At 59.8% G+C, this 20,482-nt stretch overlaps 1 protein-coding gene across 4 annotated transcripts; it reads left to right on the top strand.

Moving 5' to 3' along the window:
* Positions 1-2,709: 2,709 nt before the first annotated feature.
* Positions 2,710-20,191, top strand: PCED1A (PC-esterase domain containing 1A). Of its 4 annotated transcripts, XM_039541070.1 has the most exons (10): positions 2,741-2,851; positions 3,686-3,791; positions 7,866-7,975; positions 8,716-8,795; positions 10,607-10,839; positions 11,785-11,935; positions 14,490-14,736; positions 14,981-15,064; positions 15,793-16,005; positions 18,973-20,191. In XM_039541070.1, exons 3-10 carry the CDS (start codon positions 7,903-7,905, stop codon positions 19,197-19,199), a joined length of 1,308 nt encoding a protein of 435 aa, XP_039397004.1. In that variant the 5' UTR covers positions 2,741-2,851; positions 3,686-3,791; positions 7,866-7,902; the 3' UTR covers positions 19,200-20,191. The 4 variants fall into 4 exon arrangements, with proteins under 4 accessions (XP_039397005.1, XP_039397004.1, XP_039397002.1 ...); XM_039541071.1 differs by lacking the exon at positions 3,686-3,791 and having other exon boundaries at positions 2,710-2,851; XM_039541068.1 differs by lacking the exons at positions 2,741-2,851; positions 3,686-3,791 and adding an exon at positions 2,874-3,245.
* The last annotated feature ends 291 nt before the right edge of the window (positions 20,192-20,482 follow it).

The raw sequence follows: 20,482 nt of genomic DNA, 5'->3' as shown, positions 1-20,482 counted from the left end.
GGTCCTTCACCTCCCATTACGGGGTCCTCAAGGAAGAGTCTGAGTATGTTAGGTTAAGGTACTTACAACAGGAATTTTTGGAATTCTTTTACTGTTTCACAGTTATAAGTTTCATTGCATTTATTATTCTTTGGTTAATCTCAATAAAGCTTTTATCAATTTGGTATTGTCCTCAGGGTAAGTGGTTTTGCCAAGGACTCCTGATATAGAACTCTGAGTTCTCGGAGCCTGTAGTCTGAATTGGACAAGAACCTATAAATCTTCTGGTCGGATGCGATCAGTGATGAGCCATAACAACTAACCCATCAAATTCAGGTCAACAATTCTTATAGTTCAATATCCTCATTCAGTGTCTCTGTTATCAGAACTCAGTTTTATTTGACTGGGGAAGTTATGGAGAACACGCTAACCCTTTAATGTCAAAATTTCTTATTGCTTTCAAACATGGATTTTCAGGGGACTTTTACTTAAAGTTCTAGCATCACACTTGTAAATTAGTAAAAGAAATCTTGTTAGTAAGTTTACCTGTTGCATTTTGAGGGGTGTTTTATTTTAGGGCCTTGATAATTGTTCCCCAACAGTGGGCACCCTGGTCAAAACAGGAGAGAGAGAGAGAGAGAGAGAGAGAGAGAGAGAGAGAGAGTGTGTGTGTGTGTGTGTGTGTGTGTGTGTGTGTGTGTGTGTGTGTGTGTGTGTGTGTGTGTGTGTGTGTGTGTGTGTTTTCACTCCAGCCAGCTTGTGCGCTTACTGTGAATCTACACTACCCCAGACCTAGCGGGTCCTATCTGGATTCATTTTTGGACGGCCTTGAATTCCCTCTGTTTCCCAGCCAACCAGCACTGGAAGCCTGATAAGGTTTTCTCCACTCCATGTATCACACAAACAATAGGAGCAGGGGGAGGGAGGGCATTTATACCCCTTTCTGCACAGCAGGGTGCTTTTGATGCAGTGATTTTGTTTGCTAAGGCAGTCTAGTGGCATGGCACACACTCATCTCTGGGTCAGCTGGGCTCATGGCTAATAGCCCCCGAGCTGTAGGCTCTGGATCGGCTCCTCTATTTAACAAAAGGCAAGAAATTCAGGGCTGGGCTGTGGAATGGGATATGGGGCCTTTCATAATTTCTAATGCCCCATTCTAATCTGGCTTCAGAACTGACTGGCTCAGGGGCAGGGAGGGGATAGGGGGCTGTTCCTCTCTATAGGGCACAGACTCCAATCTGTCCTCAAGGCAGGGGGACAGGCTGGCTTAGGGTGGTAGGGAATGGAACACAGGGTCTTTCCCCTCTAGAGGATGCTGACTCTGATCTGCCCCCAGGGTGGGGATGTGGCTGGTTAGGGGAGGTGGGAATGGGACACGGGGCCTTTCCCCCCTAGGGGGCACCAGCTCTGATCTGGCCACAGGGCAGGGCACTGGCTGTCTCAGGGGGCAGAGAAAGGGGCCTCTCCCCTCTTGGGGGCATCAGCTCTGATCCCGCCCCATGATGGGCACTGGCTGGTTATGGGGTGGGAATGGGACACGGGGCCTTACCCCTCTGGGGAGTGTCGGCTCCCATCCAGCCCTGAGGCAGGGGACTGGCTGGTTGGGGGTGAAGGGCAGGGAATGGGACACGGTCTTTCTGGGGGCTGTCGGTTCTGATCCAGGCCCAGGGTGGGGACTGGCTGGTTATGAGGGGTGGGGAATGGGACAAGATGGGGCCTTTCTCTTTTCTGGAGCACAGGTACCAGTCCGGGGAGAGGGACTGGCTGGCTCAGGGGTCAGTGGCTCCTGTCTGCACTGCCCACTGTCCCGACTGCCCCATGGCTGGAACCTGCCTCCAGCTGCTCTGGCGTAGCACAACCCCCACCTCCTCAAGCCCCCACATGGGCTGGCCCAAGGGGGCTGGACCAACGTGAATAGTGGGGTGCTGAGAGCCACTGAACCGAACTGTAACCCTGCATGTGATGGAAACCGCCTCCAGCCAGGGGGTGCGGCCGGCAGCCCCCCTAGATCCAGCCCCCACTGCCCCGCCCTCTCGCAGGGAGACGCAGCCCTGTCCTCCCCCGCCCCGCTTATGTCAGGCTCCTGCTCAGGCTTTCCAGCCCCCCCCCGGGGGGGTGTCTCGCTCCAGCTGACCTCTGTGCCCCTTACCCCCCAGCAGCAGCAGCCCCCCCTACTCTGCACAGCAGGTGGCCCGAGAGCCTTCTCCTCTGCAGCAGCAGCAGCCTGTGCTCCCCTTATGTCAGGCTCCTGCTCAGGCTTTCCAGCCCCCCCCCGGGGGGGGTGTCTCGCTCCAGCTGACCTCTGTGCCCCTTACCCCCCAGCAGCAGCAGCCCCCGCTACTCTGCACAGCAGGTGGCCCGAGAGCCTTCTCCTCTGCAGCAGCAGCAGCCTGTGCTCCCCCGCCCCGCTTATGTCAGGCTCCTGCTCAGGCTTTCCAGCCCCCCCCCGGGGGGGGTGTCTCGCTCCAGCTGACCTCTGCGCCCCTTACCCCCTCCCCAGCAGCTGCAGCAGCAACAACAGTCCCCGCCCCCCAAACAGCAGCTGGCCCGAGAGCCTTCACCCCTGCAGCAGCAGCAACAACAGTCCCCAAACAGCAGCTGGCCCGAGAGCCTTCACCCCTGCAGCAGCAGCAACAACAGTCCCCCCCCCCCAAACAGCAGCTGGCCCGAGAGCCTTCACCCCTGCAGCAGCAGCAGCAGCCGCCAGCGGCTCCCCCCGGGGCCGGGCGGGGCGGGGCCAGGGAAGCGGAGTGTGAAGGGGTGGGGGCAGGCGAGCCCAGCCAGACGCAGGCAGCCGAGCAGGACGCGGGACAGCCGGGCTGGGTCCCCGCCATGCGCCCCGCGGGCAGGCGGGCTCGACGCCGGGGAGCAGGTACCGGGACCAGCGCGGGGGGCGGGACACGGGTCTGACCCCTCCGCCTGGTGTGGATGCGGGGTAACGCGGCTCGCCCCGGGGGCTGCAGCGGGGTCGCGCCGGGCGAGGGCGCCGGGCTCCCGGGAACAGCGGCGGTACCTCGCCGCCTGCGCTTCCCTCCAGCCCGGGGAGATTCCCCGCGCCCCCCGGGTAGCGCGGGCTGGGCTGGGCTGCGGGGGCGGTTTGGGGCCGGGTGGCTGCAGGCGGAGGGGGCGGCTCCCCGCCGCGCTGTTAAGTGGGTGCTAAACCCCCCCGCTGGGCGAGCTCTTCGCCCTGAATTCCTCCCCGGGGCGCCCTGCCGGCGGGTCCCGCAACGCTGCTTCTCCGGGGCTGTGGCTGGGCAAACGACCAGGTATTTCCTGGGCTCCGATCGCCGGGGACGGGCGCTGCCCCCTCCGCTGAGAGCACGTGGCTCGGGGGGAACGGGGCACCGCTGGAATTAGCCCCCCCCCCAGCTTCCCCTCCCTCTCCCACCCGCACCTGCAGTGTTGGGTGACAGACCCACGCAAACTGAGCACAAAGCAAATGAAAAAACCCTGTCGGAGGGAGGGGGGAAATACCCCTGTTCTGCTCTCCCCTCTAGTGACCTCAGGCCCTGGCAGCCCCCCCGGGTGAACGCTGCTTCAGCAGAGCCACGGCGGGGGGCAGCGGGGGTTATTTTGTTAACTGTGAGCTGAGAGCTCCTTGCTGGTCCTTGGTAACAGCAGCAGGCAGAGAGTTTGCGGGTAGAGATGGGATTTGTTTTTCTGATTGATGTCCCTTTAACCCCATGTGATTGGTCACCTACTGCAGCCCAAACACTGCTTTCCTGTGGGCTGCTGGGCTGCACCTACTAGCAAAGGCCCCAGCTCTCTCCCTGCACCAACGCGGTTTGCCCTGGAACTTGGACACATTGGAGGTAATTGCTTCACTTTCCCCTGTACTTCCAGGTACCTTCACAGTTGGTCCCAGTGGTGACTCTTGGGTGGGCACTTCCTGGCGGTTGGGGACTGGCTGGGTGAAGGGTCTGAAGGAAGGAGATGGTGCTGACTGCAGGCCTGGGGGGCTCTCTTCTGCTTTGGTGCCAGTTCAGAGAAGGGGTTAAAAACGTAACAAACCAAACCCTCTTCCATCTTGGATGAGCCCAAATGACCCTGGCCTGGAGGCAGGGAGACCTAAAGGTAGCTGTCGTGTCCCACTTGTGGCTTTTAAGCTAATGGAAAAACTTGCGGTTGGTTTAGCCCTGTCTACACTAGGGACATTTTTCGGAAAGCTGTGGCTGGTGGCGGAGAGCTGGAGAGGGCTTCTGCCTCATGCAATGCAAACCTGTTAGTATAGCAGTTCACATCTCAGCCCTGCAATGGACAAGGTCACGGACATGTCTTTGGCTAGACTCTGGCATTTCACAGTAAGCTGGAGCTGTGCAGCCAGATAAAGAGGAGTAGAAGATGCTGTCTCTATAGGGTGGTGTAGCCTTCCTGATAAGGTTGATTGATGCTGTACTGCAAGGAGAGATCCCACGTTCCCAAGACATGTGGGTGACAGGGGATGGATCTGTCCTCTGGGGCACCTGGCACTGGCCACTGTTGGCAGACAGGACACTGGGCTAGACGGACCTTTGGTCTCACCCAGTCTGGCGGGTCGTATGTTCTGGAAGGTAGTTTGCTGAGCATAACTAATTAGGATTTAGGATTAGTTTGGCATGAGGAACTGATGGGCAAGTGATAGGAAGCCACAGATTAAGGGCAGTTATAGGAGAGCTGACATGGGAAGTGTGAAACCACAAGGTTATTGACAGTTGAAGGAGAGTCTAAGGAATATGTATAACCAGAAGTTACAGGTGTGAACACTGGGGATGTTATAGAAATACCATGGCAACTAATTGACAAAAGCGAATGCGGTAAATAGGTAACTAATTAACAGTATGGTGACCCCCCAGAGATATGGGTGTGGGAGCTTAGATAAGAAAAAGGGGCTAAGACGCATGAAATCAAGGATAAGCCCTAGCCAGGGAAACTGTGATCCACCTGCTGACAACCACTAGGAACTGTCTGGGATGGGGAATGTGGTAAGTAATGCAAGTGCTGGTCATGTGCCCTGCTGGGGGAGGAGGGGTGTTTGCCTGCTTGGCTAATAATGATAATGGTTAAAGAAAGGGCAGCGTGGTGTCCCCGCTAGCCTCTCGCCTGTAGCTGAGCTGGCGCCGACCCTACCCGGTCCTCTGCAGTATAGACCCCCCCGCCCTGGGGTGGGCCGAGAGTAACTTAACCCCCACTTGGGGCTGCAATGCATCTAGTAGGAACCGGATGCTTGTGCTTCCTCACTTAGGCTTAATGTTGCAATAACAGTTCTTAGCTTTTCTCTCTCAGACGTTGAAATTGGTCTGTCAGAAGTGCCCACTTAGGGCCCTGCCTACCCCAGGGGGAGGTGGTGGTGGGGGGAAGGCAGGTACAAGGGTAGCATCCCAAACTTTTGCTAAACTAAACCTACAAAGGAAAAAAACTAGGGGAGAAATCCGGGCCCCAGGGAAGTCCAAGGGAGCTTTGCCTTGGGCTGTGATAGGCCAGTATTTGGCCCCAGGGGTGTGCCCTGCGCTTTGTGTCTCGGTGACGGAGAGAGGCCGGAAAGCTGTGCACAGTTGTTGCCCCTGTTGTGCTTTTTGTACCTTGGCGCTTGTCTGTGCGCAAGTGGCTCTAACTCTGGCGGCCTGGTGAAAGCAGCCCAGCCCCTAGCGCTGAGGCCATCCTGCCAGGATCAAAGGGCTTTGAGCAGTGTAGTTACTCGCAGGTGGGATGCGGCCCAAGCCACACATCCCAGCATTGTTACGCCGGTGGATGGGCCTTGCACTGGTGTAACAGTACCCGTAGGTGAGTGTGTCCCTACCCAAGGTAGCACGTACGGCGTGGAAAGAGCAGGAGAGGAGCCTGCAGAGAGAAACTCGGGGCGTGGGAGGGGTCTATGGAGACCAGAACGGGCAGGAGCTGCTGAACTCTTCCCAAGGGCTCTCGTCCTCTGCAGCGGGTGTTAACAGCCTGAATCCCACCCCCCTTTTCCCCAGTTGATGGGGATTCACAGGTGGGTCAGTGTCCTGTAACCCCTCGCCCGTAAAAACAGGGCAGGCTGTTCTAATGTTAGTCACGCCCGGGAACAGGACAAGCCCTGCCGAGGGGGAGGCTGCCGTGGTGGGTTGGGCCTGGGCGGCCAGGCAGTGCTTTCGCTGGCACAGCGATGTCAGCCAGGAATGTGGGGGAGGTGGGAGAGAGAAACGCAGGAGCTGTGCTGGCAAAGCCCGGGCTCCACGCAGTTCTGGGGCCCGTGGGCAGCGCAGCCTGTTCCAGTCAGAGCCCTGGGGGTGTCTGCGCCGCAGTGTGGCTCAAACTCAGCCTCTGCTCTGGCCCTCAGCAGAGCTGGGCTGTTTCCAGTGTGTCCACAGACTCCCCTGTGACCTCGGCCCTCCCTCCGCTCCCATCTGCAGAGCAGTCCCTCGCGCTCTCCCTTTGCTCAGGCTGGGAGTTCCTGGGGGCCAGGCCTGCCTCTTTGTACAGCACCTGGCACAGTGGAACCTGGATTTCTCTCTAGCGCTGTCGTATAAACCTTCACTCCAGGCTAAAGGAGCCAGAAAGGATCCAGCCCTGCTTCTCTGCCCCCCGCCCCCTTCACGGCTCCCCTTGGAACAGCCGCAGGGCGAAGCGGAGCTGAACGGCTCGTTCTTTCCCATCGGGCCTCCAGGGGCAGGGCCGAGTCGGCGCCGGTTGGTCAGTGTCTGCACGTCAGGCCCAGTGCTCCGTGGTGCAGAGGTGGGATCGCTGGGCCATGCACGCTCTGAGGTTGCTGCTGCCAACGCCCGGCCCTGGGCCAGAGAACGGGCTGGGTTCTAATGGGCCGTCCCAGAACGGGTGAGGGAGCCGGTGGAAAACAGGCAGGGTAGCTGGGTAATGAAGGGCCCCGTTCACCCTGGCTCTGCGCCTGGTTCGTCCTTTGCCCCAGTGCCAGGGGGTGGCCCACGCTACGCAGCGTGTCTCGGTGCAGGGCGAAAGCAGAGCCTGACTCCGAATCCCGGCCTGGGTTCCCCTGGTCTCCGCCCTGCCTCCCACCCGTCAAGGAGCAGCAGCCGCAGCACTCCAGTGGCGAGACATGGATTGTACCTCGAGTTCCCTTTCTGCGCTCCCTCCTGGGTCCGGCCTCGCTGGGTCAGTGCCCAGGGCCTGGAGTCGCTTTGTGTGGCTCTGGTAGTGCTCAGTTTGGGTTAAGGAAGCCCAGACAAAGCTGGATCAGCACAGTACGGCCAGGCAAGGGTTAACTCACCCGTCTGCAGAGCAACAGGAACCTGCTCTGAAACGATGGGCTGACGTCTTGGCTTTACTTGGTACAACTTTCACGATGGACCCTACGGGTCCCAGACCTGTTCTTGCCCGTTTTGTTTCTTGTTTTGAATGACGTTTTCCACAAGTCAGCGGAACTTAGAGGCGTCCTGTGCTAGGTCTCCCTTGGTACCGGGTATAAGGGCCAGGCTCCAACGGGACCAAACATTTTACCCTGTCGCTCTGCCCTTTCTGTCCCATGCAGCCGTGGCATGGAGCACCCTGGCCCAGCGTGCGGTTTGTGGAGCCTCCACGTAACACCTACCTCGTCCCCGATTGTTTCTACGGGTACCAGGAAGAGGGGTCACCTGCAGTTTACCTGCTCCATTGGCCCAAGTGCAAAGCATGCTGGGAGGATGGTCCATACACTTTTCTCTTAGCAGAAGTACAAAGGGTTTGGGGGAAGCGTGACCTGAATACACGTCAGAGTGACACAAACCACGAACCCAACAGCTGCTCTTGTGCTTCCTGTTGGCGCTGCACCTGAGCTTGGCTGACAGCTCCGTGTTTGGCCTCCCTGTGCTGAGGGCAGAGCACGGGCAGCCCGGGTGTTTTTTCTGGGAGGTGCGGAGGCCGTTCCTAGCGTGGGTGGAGGAGGATGCAGGCCTCAGTCTCTTTTCTCTCCTGAGCAGGGCTTTGCTTGCTGAGGAGCTGCCGCCTGCAGGAGCCATGGTCACTTTCTTCACGCAGGAAGTCCAGCAACTGCTGCACAACAAGTTTGTGGTGATCGTGGGGGATTCCGGTGAGTCTGCCTAAGGGAATGCCGGAGCCCCCCAGCGTGGGGGGCGGGTTCCCTTGACCCCTCTCGGCCATGGTAGAGCCGAGCTGTCTTTGGCTCTAAGTCCAAAGGGGTTTTTCCTGCATGCCGGGCTGCAAGCCCCCTGCAGCGCCAGCAAGGCTCTCTGCCTTGCCAGCAACCATGGTCTTGCCCTGGCTCGCACAGACAGAGCGGCTGCGTGGGGTAACCCCCTTCCTCGGCAGGTCTGGCTGGGTACAGGCAAAGGGCAGCCAGGCCTCTGGACTTGCCTCCTGGGGCGGGGGGCGCGGAGTTGGAGCCCAGCAAGGAGCAAAGTGGATTTCTCTGACTTCCCTCTGGCTGCCCTGTCGTTCTGGCCCCACTCCGTAAGTGAAGCTGGGGTGTTCCCTACGCTGGGCGAGCTGGACCCATGTCTCCGCTCCACAGCACTGCCCTGGCACCCCCGGAGTCTGTGCAGCATGACTGCCCTGCCCACCCCCAGCACGGCAGCTGGCACTTCGTCTCATTCCTGACATCTGCCCGCCCGGCCGCAGCCCGCCCGGCCGCAGCCCACCACGCACTCCTGGCCAGCGCAGACACGCCCGACTCTGAGCAAGGGCCTCTTCCACCCTGCCCTGAACGAGCCCCGGGGCTGGTTCTTGCATTAGCGCCCAAGAGGCGAATCAGTTGCTCCGCTGGAGACGGGCAATCCCTGGGCTATCTCTGTCTCCATTTTTCCCTTGCAGTCCAGCGATCGGTTTACAAGGACCTGGTGCTGCTTTTGCAGAAGGACGCTCTCCTCAGCCAGTCCCAGCTGAAAGCCAAGGTGCTGTGCCTGTGAATCCGGAGCAGCCAATCTCTGCCCCACAGGGGTGGGGAACTCAACCACTCCCGGCCGCCATTTCCCTGGGGCACTTATCCAGTCCGGCCCTCCGTGCCCATGGGTGCCCCCTGCTGGGCCTTCATAGAATCTCAGGGTTGGAAGGGACCTCAGGAGGCATCTAGTCCAACCCCCTGCTCAAAGCAGGACCAAACCCAACTAAATCATCCCAGCCAGGGCTTTGTCAAGCCTGACGGTAAAAACCTCTAAGGAAGGAGATTCCACCACCTCCCTAGGGAACCCATTCCAGTGCTTCACCACCCTCCTAGTGAAATAGTGTTTCCTAATATCCAACCTAGACCTCCCCCACTGCAACTTGAGACCATTGCTCCTTGTTCTGTCATCTGGTACCACTGAGAACAGTCTAGATCCATCCTCAACCTTATGCCCCCAACAGCCGCCGCTTCTGGTGCAGTCAGCTCTGGTGTGTGCTCCCCTGCTGTGGGAACAGCTGAGACAGAACCAGTTTGGGTGGCTGCTGCTGCTGCTGCATAAAGAGAAGTGGAGAAAACGAATCTGGCTGCCTGGGGGCCAGTAGCCGGCCAAGCTGGTGCCCTCCCAACGGCATGCGGAGTGCGCGGTCCTGGCTCCAGGCCCGGCTCGGCAGTAGAGGAAGCAGCTACAGCGTGTTGGGTGTGGGCCAGCTGTGTCGTCTAGGCGCCGTGATGCTTGGCGGGGGAGGATGGTTTCTTGTTTCCGGTGGGAGGCTTTGAAACCCAGATGTAACCGAATAAGCAGAACAGTCCTGGGCCTGGTGCACCCCCCTCCGCTCTTCCCACCGGCTGTGGTGCCACATGTAGGACTGGGGGATGTCTTGCCACGTGAGTGCCCCCTGCTGGCCGGTGTTTGGAATAGCAGCGTTCCACTGTGCTCCCCCCCGCCCGGCTGGGGCTCAGGCACTGCAGCCGTCCAGAGGGAGGGTGAAAGTGGTGACGTCCCGCGGTGCTGGGGTGGGGCCTCGAGAAGGGGCTGGGGACCCGTGGGGCTCGGGTATTGGGTCCAGGCCTTGTGGTTAGACAGCGCTGGGCTGGAGCTGGGGCTGTGGGACCCAATCCCAGGCCTTGCCCTGGCTCGCTGTGTCCTGGGGCAGGTCAGCTCCTCTGTGCCCAGGAGGGCTCTCATGTCGCTCCCTCGCTCACGGGACGGCTGCAGGCCCTGGCTTGGTAGCTGGGCGCAGCTCTCTGGGCTGGGACGGACAGAGGACGACCTCTGAGGGCGCTAGCCAGACAGCGGGCATGAGAGGGCAGCGCTCCATTGTGGGTAGAGCCCTGCACAGGTACAGACTTTATAGCCGCAGATGTGGGTATCCGCGGAGCTGCAGGGCTCTATGGAGCAGTGAAAGCAGCAGCGTGTCGGGCTGCCGCTCACAGGAGCCAGCGCCCTGCGTGGGCAGCTCCTCCTGCGCGGCTGTGCCACCCCCAGCCCCATCTCCAGCCCTGCCCACTGGGGAGGCACCAGGCTCACCCGCTGCTGTCCCTAGCAGCGCTAGTGCATGCAAGCGGCTCGCGCACCCGGACTTGCACACACTCGTGCGACCAGGCACAGCTGCTGGTGAGCTGGTCCTGTCCCAGTGGGCAGGGCTGGGGGTGGCACAGCCGCGCCGGAGGAGCTGCCCGCGCAGGGCGCTGGCTCCTGCGAGCAGTGGCCCGACATGCTGCTGTGCTGTAGAGTTTGTGTCCGGGCAGGGCTCTCGTTGCTGGCAATAGGAGGGTTCGGGGGCCGTGCCAGTGAGGGTTCTCTGCGTCCTGTCTCTGCAGGGGGAGCTGAGCTTCGAGAACGACTGCCTGGTGGAGGGCGGCATGCGGGGCGAGATGACCAACGGCACCAACTACAAGGAGGTGCGGCAGTACCGCACGGCCCACCACCTGGTGCGCTTCTACTTCGTCACTCGCGTCTACTCCGACTACATGGAGAGCATCCTGGCTGACTTCCAGGCTGGGCCCCAGCCCGACGTCGTCATCATCAACTCCTGCTTATGGGACGTGAGCAGGTACCCGCTGCTCCCCCCACCCTGGCAGGGTAACTCGGGCCTCTGCGGCGTCACACGGGGCTGTGCAGCACCCTCAGGGAGAGAACTTACCCCTCCGGCTGCCAGAGCCTGGCTAGTGCAGCTAAAGGAGACTCTCTGCTGGCAGTACGGGGCCTGTGACACACAGATCAGCAGTTCTGAATTGGTCCAGCCGAGGGCAGCGCTGGGCATGTAGGCGCATGGTTTGTTGAAACCCCCGTTGTGGGAGGTGACCAGATCTGAAAAGGGAACTTTGTGGGGCCGGGTGCTGTGGGCTGTGGCGGGTCAGGGGTTACAGTGCGGTTCTGCTTGGGGAGAGCAGCAGGGTCAAACTAGCCTCTTCTGACTCAGCTCATCTGTCCCGTCCATGCAAGGAGCCTGCCCCACAGACACAGACGTTCCTGCTTTTCACTCCGTGGGGCCAGCCGGGCTCCGCCCCCCTTGTGCGTGTGCAGCCAGCCGCGTTCCTTAGTCCAGTCCAGTCTGCGAGATCTGTGCAGGCCCCGTGAGGAGCCAGGAGGGTGTTGGCTCGGCTGCACCAGTGACGCGGCTGCCATCTGCCCAAGAGGAGGGTGCTTGGTCCCGCGTGTGCATTCTGCCCTGGCTGTCGCCCAGGCCCACGGCGTCTGAGCACCTCGGGGTGCCACTCGGGGGCACGGAGGCGGTGTCTCACTGTCTGCTTCCCCCTCGCCCTGCAAACTCCATGTCCCACGCTGGGGGATGGTGGGGCAGCCTCCCCTCCCTGCCAGCCGCCTGCCTGGCCTGTAGAAATGGGCAGGAGCCGTTGCTGCTGTGGGGAGCCGTTTCTGCAGAGCGGCTGGCAGGCTCCTGCCCTGGCCCAGTGCCGCGCCTCATGGGGGCCAGATGGATCCTAGCCCATGTCTGTCCCGAGGGCCATGACTTGTGTGTGCTCTGCCGCCCCTGCAGGTACGGCGCCAAGTCCATGAAGCAGTACCGGGTGAATCTGGAGAAGGCCTTCAACCGGCTGGACAAGGTGCTGCCCCATGCCTGCCTCCTGGTGTGGAACATGACGATGCCCGTGGGCCACAAAATCATCGGGGGCTTCCTCATCCCAGAGGTAAAGCAAACTGCAGCTTGGCCCCGGTGCTGCTCGCTGGGGGTGCGCTGGAGGATGTGTGGCTGGGACGGACTGGGATAAGGTGCTGAGTCCAGGGGCAGGGCCAGCCCACGGCTCCCCCACCACTGCTATAGGGGCCGGTACCCGCTGCTGCACCGCTCCCCAGCACACGCGGGCACACTCCTCCGGTCACCCAGCCCCCCACAGGGCACCCTCCTGGGACAGGCCTTGTCTGACATCCTAGTCACCGCTCCAAAGTTACCCCGCTGCCTCCTGCGGCCGAGGGTGCTGCTGGGGGGTGAGGGGTTCCCTTCAGCCTGGCTCTGCCTCGTACTGGCTGGGCCTTTGCTCTGGCACCATGGGACTGGATGGAAACAGGCCTGGTCAGCTCTCACGATCCGCTTCCTACTCTGAAATCTCCGAGCCAGAGGTTCCTGGAGCTTAAGGCTAGAAGGGATGTTAGATCATCTAGTCTGGCTTGTCTGGCACAGGCCAGAGAAATTCCCCCCAGGTTTTCTAACCTTTTAACCGTTCTCCTGGCTCTTCTCTGACCCCTCTCCAATTTATCCACATCCGTCCTGAATTGTGGGCACCAGAACTGGGCATAGGGATCCCAGCAATGGTCGCCCCAGTGCCAGATACAGAGGGAAAATCACCTCAGTTCCTATTTGAGATTCCTCTGTTCATGCATCCCACGATCACATTCGCTCTTTGGCCAGAGCGTGGCACTGGGAGCTCCTGTTCCGCTGATTAGCCACCACAGCCCCCAGGTGGTTTTCAGAGGCACTGGATTGAATCCCCTGGCCTGCGTTCTTTGTTCTTAGAGGTACACGTTGACATTTAGCCATATTAAAACACACACTGTTGACTACGTGAACCGGATTGCTCTGGATCAGTGACCTGTCCTCGGCATTATTTCCCACTCCCCCAATTGTTGTGCAAGCTGCAAACTTTCTCGATGAAGATTTTTGTTTTCTTTCAGTTCATTGATAAAAATGTTAAATAGAGTAGGGCCAAGAACTGATCCCGCAGGGTTGAGGATTCCCCATTTACAATTACATGTTGAGACCTATCAGCCAGTTTTTAATCCATTTAATGTGCCATGTTAATTTTATATTGTTCTAATTTTTTAATCAAGATCTTGTGCGGCATCAAATCAAACATTCTGGGGAATTCTAAGTATATTACATCAACTCTATTACTTTTATTAATGAAACTTGGTATCTCATCAAAGATATCAAGTTAGTTTGATGGGTTACTGGAAAATCGATCCTATGTTGAGTTGCATTAATTGCATTATCTTCTTTTAATTCTTTATTAATCAAGTCCCATGTCAGCTGCTCCACTATCTTACGTGGGATCGATGTCAGACTGACAGGCCTATCATTACTTGGGTCACCTGTTAACCTTTTTAAATATTGGCACAACAGTAGCTTTCTTCTGGAACGTCTCCAATGTTCCAAGACTTACTAAAAATCAGTATTAACGGTTCAGCAAGCGCCTCAGTCAGCTCCTTTAAAACTCTTGGATGCAAGTTATCTAGACCTGCTGATTTAAAAATACCTAACTTTATATCATGTTTCCCCCGGCCCGCCCCATATACAGAATATAAATGTTTATTGAACGTTTGCCTTTTCTGCATTATTCTGCATAATACCACTTCCATCTAATAACGGACCAATACCATTGTTAAGATTCTTTTTGTTCCTAATATTTAAAAAACTCCTTTTTACTGTTCGTAACTCTGCTGGCCACAGATTTCTCATTGTGTCCCTTGACTTATCAATTTTCTACCATTCCTATCTTCTGATTTATGTTCACTTTTTTTTATCAATTTCTCTTTTCTTCCATTTGTTACAGATGATTTTTTAATTTTGTTTTCTAGCTGTCTTCACTTCCACTCTAAACCCAGGTCAGTTATTTAACCAGCACGTCCTTCTTCCTTGATTGTGGCTTTTGGGGCATCTAATTCTTAAGCAATTCCCCCCAGTCGTCATTCACATTCTCCTGATTCAATTCTTCCTCTCGGCTATTTGCCTCCTATTGGTTTTCACTGAAATTGGCCCTATTCAGCCACCAAAGATGTGTGACTGGCCTGGACGTTATTCTGTTTGCGCCTTATAACCGATCAAGGCATGATCACTTGTACCTAAGCTACCATTAACTTTTACCATTCTCCTCGCCCCTGGAAACAGCCTGCTCCGATGAGCGTTCTCTTCTTCCTCCCTCAGTCCCGAGCCTCAGCCTGCACTGACAGGCAGGCCCCAAGGGGTTCAACCTCAACAGGCCCAGCTGGGCTGCCCCCTGGACGGGGGTGGGAGCTCTGGGCTCGGCCCCAGCACTCCAGCTGGCATTGGTGGTCCCTGTCCCTGCCTGCGGCTGTTAGCAGAGGGGCCCCGCCCCCCCCAGGAATGGCTGTCTGCCAGGCCATCCCGCTGTCTTGGACCGTCCCCAGGAGCGAGGTGTTCTCGTGGGGCCAGGTCCCTGGAGCGTGGCCCCCCCGTCGATGGGAGCCCCGCTGGCCTGGCCTGATGGCTCCTTGCTCTGCCTCCAGCTGCAGCACCAAGGCAAGAAGCTGCCTCACAAAGTGATCGAGGGCAACTTCTACGGGGCCGTCCTGGCCAGCAGCCACCACTTCGACGTGCTGGACCTGCACTACTACTTCCGCTTCGACGCGCACCACCGCAGTGGGGACGGCGTCCACTGGAACCGGGCCGTCCACCGCCGGGTCACCCACCTGCTGCTGGCCCATGTGGCCGACGCCTGGGGCGTCGAGATCCCGGAGAAGAGACCCCAGGACGGTGAGGGGGAGAGGGGGGCTGACAGTGCCCAGACGCCATGGTGACGGGCACGCTGATGTGGATCGTCCCTTGGGGGCGGCACTTGCTGCTGGTGGGAGTGGGAGGGGGTGGGCGTGCAGCGGCAGGACGGGAGGGTGGGAGTGGGGGTGGGCGTGCTGTGGCAAGAGGGGGTGGGAGATGGGGGAGGGGCTGTGGGGGGGGAGGTGGCCATGCTGCTGATGGATCCGCCTTTTCCTTTCTTCAGGTTGCTTTCAGGCAAACGCTCTGGAGTGGGGCTCGCAGCCCACCCCCTGCCCGGCGCCCCACGCTGCTCCACCCTGCCCCTGGGGTAAAGATCTTGGTGGTGGAGGTGGGCAGGGGCTGTGGGCACCTCCTCAGGTTGGGCAATCGCGCGGGGGAGGCGGCTGGGGAAGGGACCCCTGTCCGCTTAGGGGGTAGCCTGAGGCCGGCTCCCAGCCCCCTCCTCAGCCAGTGTCTGGCTTTGGTCGCCTCTCTCCTGCTGCTGACAGCCCGTGGCCCCCCAAGGGGAGCTGGCTGAGCGCCATGCTGCCGAATGGGGGGTGGGCACCTTCCCCACACTCGTCAGTGTGCCCGTGGCCATGCCCTGATGCTGACGAGGCCCCTATGGGCGAGGGGGGGGGGGATGGTGGTAGCCCCCAGCTCTTCTCCTCAGCCCCCCCACCCCTAGCTCCCTAATGCCACCCACTGCACCCAGGTCGTGCCAGTGGGGCTTGGGCACGGTGCTGCCAAGAGCCAGCGTGGGGCGGGCACGGCCAATGTGTTGCTGGTGCCTCTGAAATCTGGCACGTCCCGAGGACGCTGTCTCCAGAGGCCACGGCCCCCCAGAACTGCAGGGGGCTGGAGCAGGCTCGGAGCTGCCAGCCTGGGGGGAAGGAGCTGACCCAAACTTGGCCCTTGTCTCGAATGGCTCCTTCTCCCCGCACGGCCCCCCGGATTGGAGTCCTTGTCCTCGGCAAAGGCTCTCAACCCTTCTGCCCGGCTCCGCTGCCGTGACCGTCCCAGGCGCCGCGCTCAGGAACGTCTCTCACTCCGCAGGGCCCGAGCGGAACAACAGCCGCCTGTCCTGGGCGCCCCAGCCCAGCGCCTGCCTGCCGCCCCCTCCACCCTGGCCCCCCTTCGACTTCTGCTGCCCCTCCAAGGATCCTGTTTTCCAGGAAGACTCCCCCTTCCTGCCCAGCCACGCGGGGCCTGGCACGCCCCTCTCCGGATACATCAGCTTTGACAACTGCCCCGGCTACAGTGCGGAGGGTAGGTCCTGGGTCCCACGCTCCTGCTGCACCCCCCTTGGTGGGTGCCCCGGGGGATTCTCACCTGGGGGGGCCTCTGGCGCTCCCGACTTCCTGCCTCAGTCTCTCTGCCCGTTCCTGTTCAGTCTGGCCTGGCCACCTCTCTCTCTGCTGCCTCCTCTGCAGGTGGCTGCTCTGCTCTGCCTGTCTCCTCTGTGATCTCTGCACAATCTGACCTTTCCTCTCCATTCCCACTGCTGTCGCGTCTCCGAGCCCTGCTCTTTCCTCGTCTGTCCGGCTGCAGCCAAACCCTAGAACCGGGAGGTCGCTCAACAAACTAGAAAGTGACTGACCTGTGGGACTCTCTGCCACATGACGTGACTCAGGCCAAGACCTTAGTAGCATTCCAGAGGTGACTGGACCTGGTACGTACAGAATCGCTGCAGTTACGCTCCAGCAGGTCAGAGAGGGGGTCCGAGCCAGTCCTGACTCACCCGGAACTGGGAGGAAACGCCCCTGGGGGGCAGGTTCATAGTTGGACCTTCTGGGATCTCTTGTACCTGCCTGTGAAGCAGCTGGTCACTGTCCACCTGGGCTGGGCCGTTGGTCTGATCCGATGCAGCATTTCCCATGTTCCTTACGGCTGTGACCGTGTATCCCTGCCCCGGCTGCTCTCCCACGGCCCAACCCATTCCTCGTCTTTGTGGGTCTGCTGCCACCTTCTGGCCCTGTGCTGCTTCTCACGCTCGCCTGTGAGCCTTTGATCTTCTTAGTCCTGCTCTGGACTCCTGGTCCCTGCCGGCCCCCTTCCGCTTCTCTCCCCCCCCCCCCACCCCCCCCGGCGTGGCTCAGGATCTTACCGAGTGAGGAGAGGAGTTGGCAGCCCAGGAAGCAGGCAGGTGGGCAGCATCTGCTGAGACCTCGGTGTCGCACTCGTTCCTCCCACGCCCCTTCTGCACGGGTCCCCTGGCTCCCCTCAGCCCGGCTCGGACAGGAAAAGCGTTGGAGCCGGGCCTGGCCTCTCCTGAATAACCATGTGTGAGAAGTGCTGGGGATGGGGTGGGCAGAACGGCTGAGCCAGGCGGGCTGACCCATAGATCCGCCAGTCCTAGCCGTGCCCCCTGCATGGGGGATGTATATCCCAGGGGATTCAGTAGGGGGCGCTCTTCCCCCAGTCAGCGCCATACCCAGTGCAGAGCAGGGGCTGGCCGAGATGTGAAAGGGACGTCTCGGGGAATTACAGGAATGGGAGCTGCAGGGTGGGAGGTAACGTCCAGGGGCGGCATGCCGCGGGGGGCGCTCTGCCGGTCCCGGGAGGGCAGCAGGCAGCTCCGGTGGACCCTCCGCAGGCACGTCCGCGGGACCGGCGACCGACAGAGCGCCCCCTGCGGCGTGCCGCCATGCTTGGGGCGGTGAAATGGCTAGAGCTGCCCCTGGTAACGTCTGTCATTGGACCAGCTTCTGGTGTGGGGAGAGAGAAGTGTTTGACCTACACAGAGCTGTTCCTCCGGTCTGGGACGGCGGCTCGGAGGGCATGTTTGCAGCTGGCCTGGGTCAGCCGCCTGTGGCTTGCAGGGCTCAGACTGTGGGGCTAAAAATCACAGTGTAGATGGTCAGGTCGGGCTGGGGGCTGGGACTCTGCCCACTTGCAGGGTCGTGGCCCAAGCCCGGATGTCTACAGAGCCATTTTCCAGCCCTGCAGCCTGAGCGGGTGTTATCCCCTGTGTGGACGGACTCCGAGCCTCCCCACTGTTGTTTAGCAGAGCTAGTTAACACCTTTCCAGGCACCATTGGAGATGAAGTGCCCTGTTAACCCACTAACCCCTCCCCCTCCCACCCCTCCTCCGCCTTTGTGTTTTCATCCCTCTCTTATTCCCCGGCCCCCATGACTGGAGAGGTGTTAACAGGCCACTTCATCTCCAATGGTCCCTTGAAACATGTTAACTACTGACCCTCACCAATCTGTCCCACCCTCTGAGCACCCGGCCCAGACCTCTCTGTGTTAGCCAAAAGGGCTCGTTTCCCCCTGGAGCTTACCTAATTACACCAAGGAGGCACGGAGACAGGAAGACGAGTACCACTCCCTTTATTCGGTCTCAGCGCTGAGGTTCCTCCTGGCTAGCCAGAGAGAGAGACACACCTTACATGGCCAGATGGGCCTACCTTTATACCCGAACAAAACAACTAGCGCCTTGTCTTCGTCATTTTTTTTTGTGTAGAACCTGTACACATATCTGCATAGGATAATTGATATTATGCAGGATACATATCTCATTTTGTGGGGGCTACAAGATACATCTGTTGAGGATACATTTGTCATTCTGAAGGGGACACAAGATACATCCGTTGACCCTTTGTACTAGATACTTTGGATGCATACATGTGAACGCAGCTGCATACACTTGGGGAGCCAAACAAAACTGATAAGCGAAATAGCTGACTTAGGTAGATACACGGCCTTCAGTCTAATGAGTTCTGTAAGCTTTCCAACACAGTTTGGACAAGCATAACATAACTTTGGTTTACTCAGGCCTAATACGGAAAGGCTTCATTAGCACTATGATTTTTCCAACATCTGGGTGGGTCCAACGCCTCTCGCTCCCCACCAGAAGTTGGTCCAATTAAGGACATTACCTCCCCCGCCTGGTTTCAAGAATTGTCCTGGGCTCCTGGCCCAACTCTGACAAAGTAACCACCTCTTCTGACCCCCCCCACCCCCACCCGCTCCATCGAGCTGTGCGGTTCTGCAGCCCTCCCTGGCCGGCCTGAGCCGTCGTTCCATGGGGTTAAACACCCGCCGGCTGCACCCAGGAGCTGGCTGCATTCCAGCCCAGGCTCCAGCCGGTGAAGCCCTGGGAGAGCTGCTGCCGCAGGACGGTGTGTGGGATTAGTGTTGCTCTGAGGGACCCGGGTGCTGGGACTGGCTGGGCCCAATCGCCAGGCACTAGACCTCTCCCATCTCTTCCCCCCACCCTGCTTCTCGCCCTAGGTCCTGGCAGCGGCTTTCAAGCTTTCTGGGAGGCGCCTCATGCTCTGCCGGCCCCGGGGCCCTTCCCCGGCTTCTCGGGAAACCCAGCGCCCGGCTTCCCGCCGCACCCCCACAGCCCGACCAGGAGAGGCCGCGGTGGGCGCTCCCACGGCTTCATCATGAGGCGGCAGCCAGTGAGGTGGAGGTCTGGGCCCCCCTACAACAGGCCCCACTACAGCTGCTACTGAGGGGCCCTGCCCCCTGGCAGAGCTGGGCGTGTCCCCCCCGCGGGCGGGCTCCCTGCAAAGGGCTTGGCTCCGGCTCTGAAGAGACTCGGGTGGGGTGGGCGTGGCTGTCTCCACGTGCGTGGCCGGCAGGAGGCGGCTGGCGCTCCGACGGCTGAGTTATTACGGGCGGTAGTTGGGGTGGGGGCAGAGGGCTGCGGGGGCCTGGATCTGCCGGCGCCGTGTGGCTCAGAACAGAGGCCCTGCTATTGGGGACAGCACTGGGCACCGCCCGGGAAGCGCTCCGTAGGCCAGGCCCATGGAGGCGGCGGCGGCTCTCGCCGAGGGCCCCATCCTGCCAGGTGCTGGAGCCGGTGGGGATTGGCAGCCGTGTGGGGGAGGCGCTGAGCGCCAGCCGTCTGCCGAGGGGGTCCGGCTGTGCAGCCTGAGTCTCTCCCCAGCTCCGAGTGCAATTTCCCCGTCCCCATCCGCTGCTGTTACATACCTGCCCAGACCGGGCGGGCAGGGAGTGGTTGGCCCCTGACTGCCATGGCTGCGAGCTGGCCGGCGGCCTCGCCCGCTCTCCATGGGGCTCTTAGGCCTAGTTCATGTTTCTTAATCGTTGATGTTTTCAGCACCCTCGCTGGGGTGTTATTTCACGAGGTGGGTGTGCACTACAGCCCCCCGTGCCCCTCGCCGGGGGTGGGGGGGTCACGCTGCTCTGAGGTTGCTTTACACTGGCAGGCTGTGGGGCAGAGCCCTTGGTGGCTCGCTGCAGTAAAATCTTCTAGCCCCAGCCCGGCTCGTGGGCCCAGGCCTGTGCTCAGCTGACCTGAGCTGATCAGGTTGCACTGGAATAACTGTGAGTTGAGTCCCTTCCCGGCCACCTGCCCGCAGGCCTGGGGGGGGCGGGAGGGGCCCTGCTGCGGGCACAGTGGTTATTGAACAGGAAAAGCTGTTCACGGCAAGTGTTCTTGTGTTTTGTTGACATGTTAATAAAGCTTTGACTGAGTGGAGGCTGTTGTCCACTTCTTCTTCCCCCAGTGGCTGGCCGATTAGATAACAGCCTACTACTGCACCCTGTTGCTGGAGTTACTCCCTTAGCTCACGCAGCCAAGCTGCTGGGTTCAGACTCTGCTGAGGCCTTGGGCGAGCTCCATGCGCGCAGGAGGGAGGCTGAATGGCCCTTTCCCTTAATTGGGCTCAGGATGATCCACCCCAGGGGCTCTGGCAGGACCGTTTGGCCCTCAGCAGGTCGTGGTAGGCCACATCCAGCTCTTAACAGGGCCGCTGGCCCTCCCCTCCAC

The sequence above is a fragment of the Mauremys reevesii genome, linkage group 5 (genome assembly GCF_016161935.1).
Source record: "Mauremys reevesii isolate NIE-2019 linkage group 5, ASM1616193v1, whole genome shotgun sequence".
NCBI classification, from domain to species: Eukaryota; Metazoa; Chordata; order Testudines; family Geoemydidae; genus Mauremys; species Mauremys reevesii.
The sequence above is the reverse complement of the archived record's forward strand: the minus strand, read 5'-3'. Positions and strand labels throughout refer to the sequence as shown.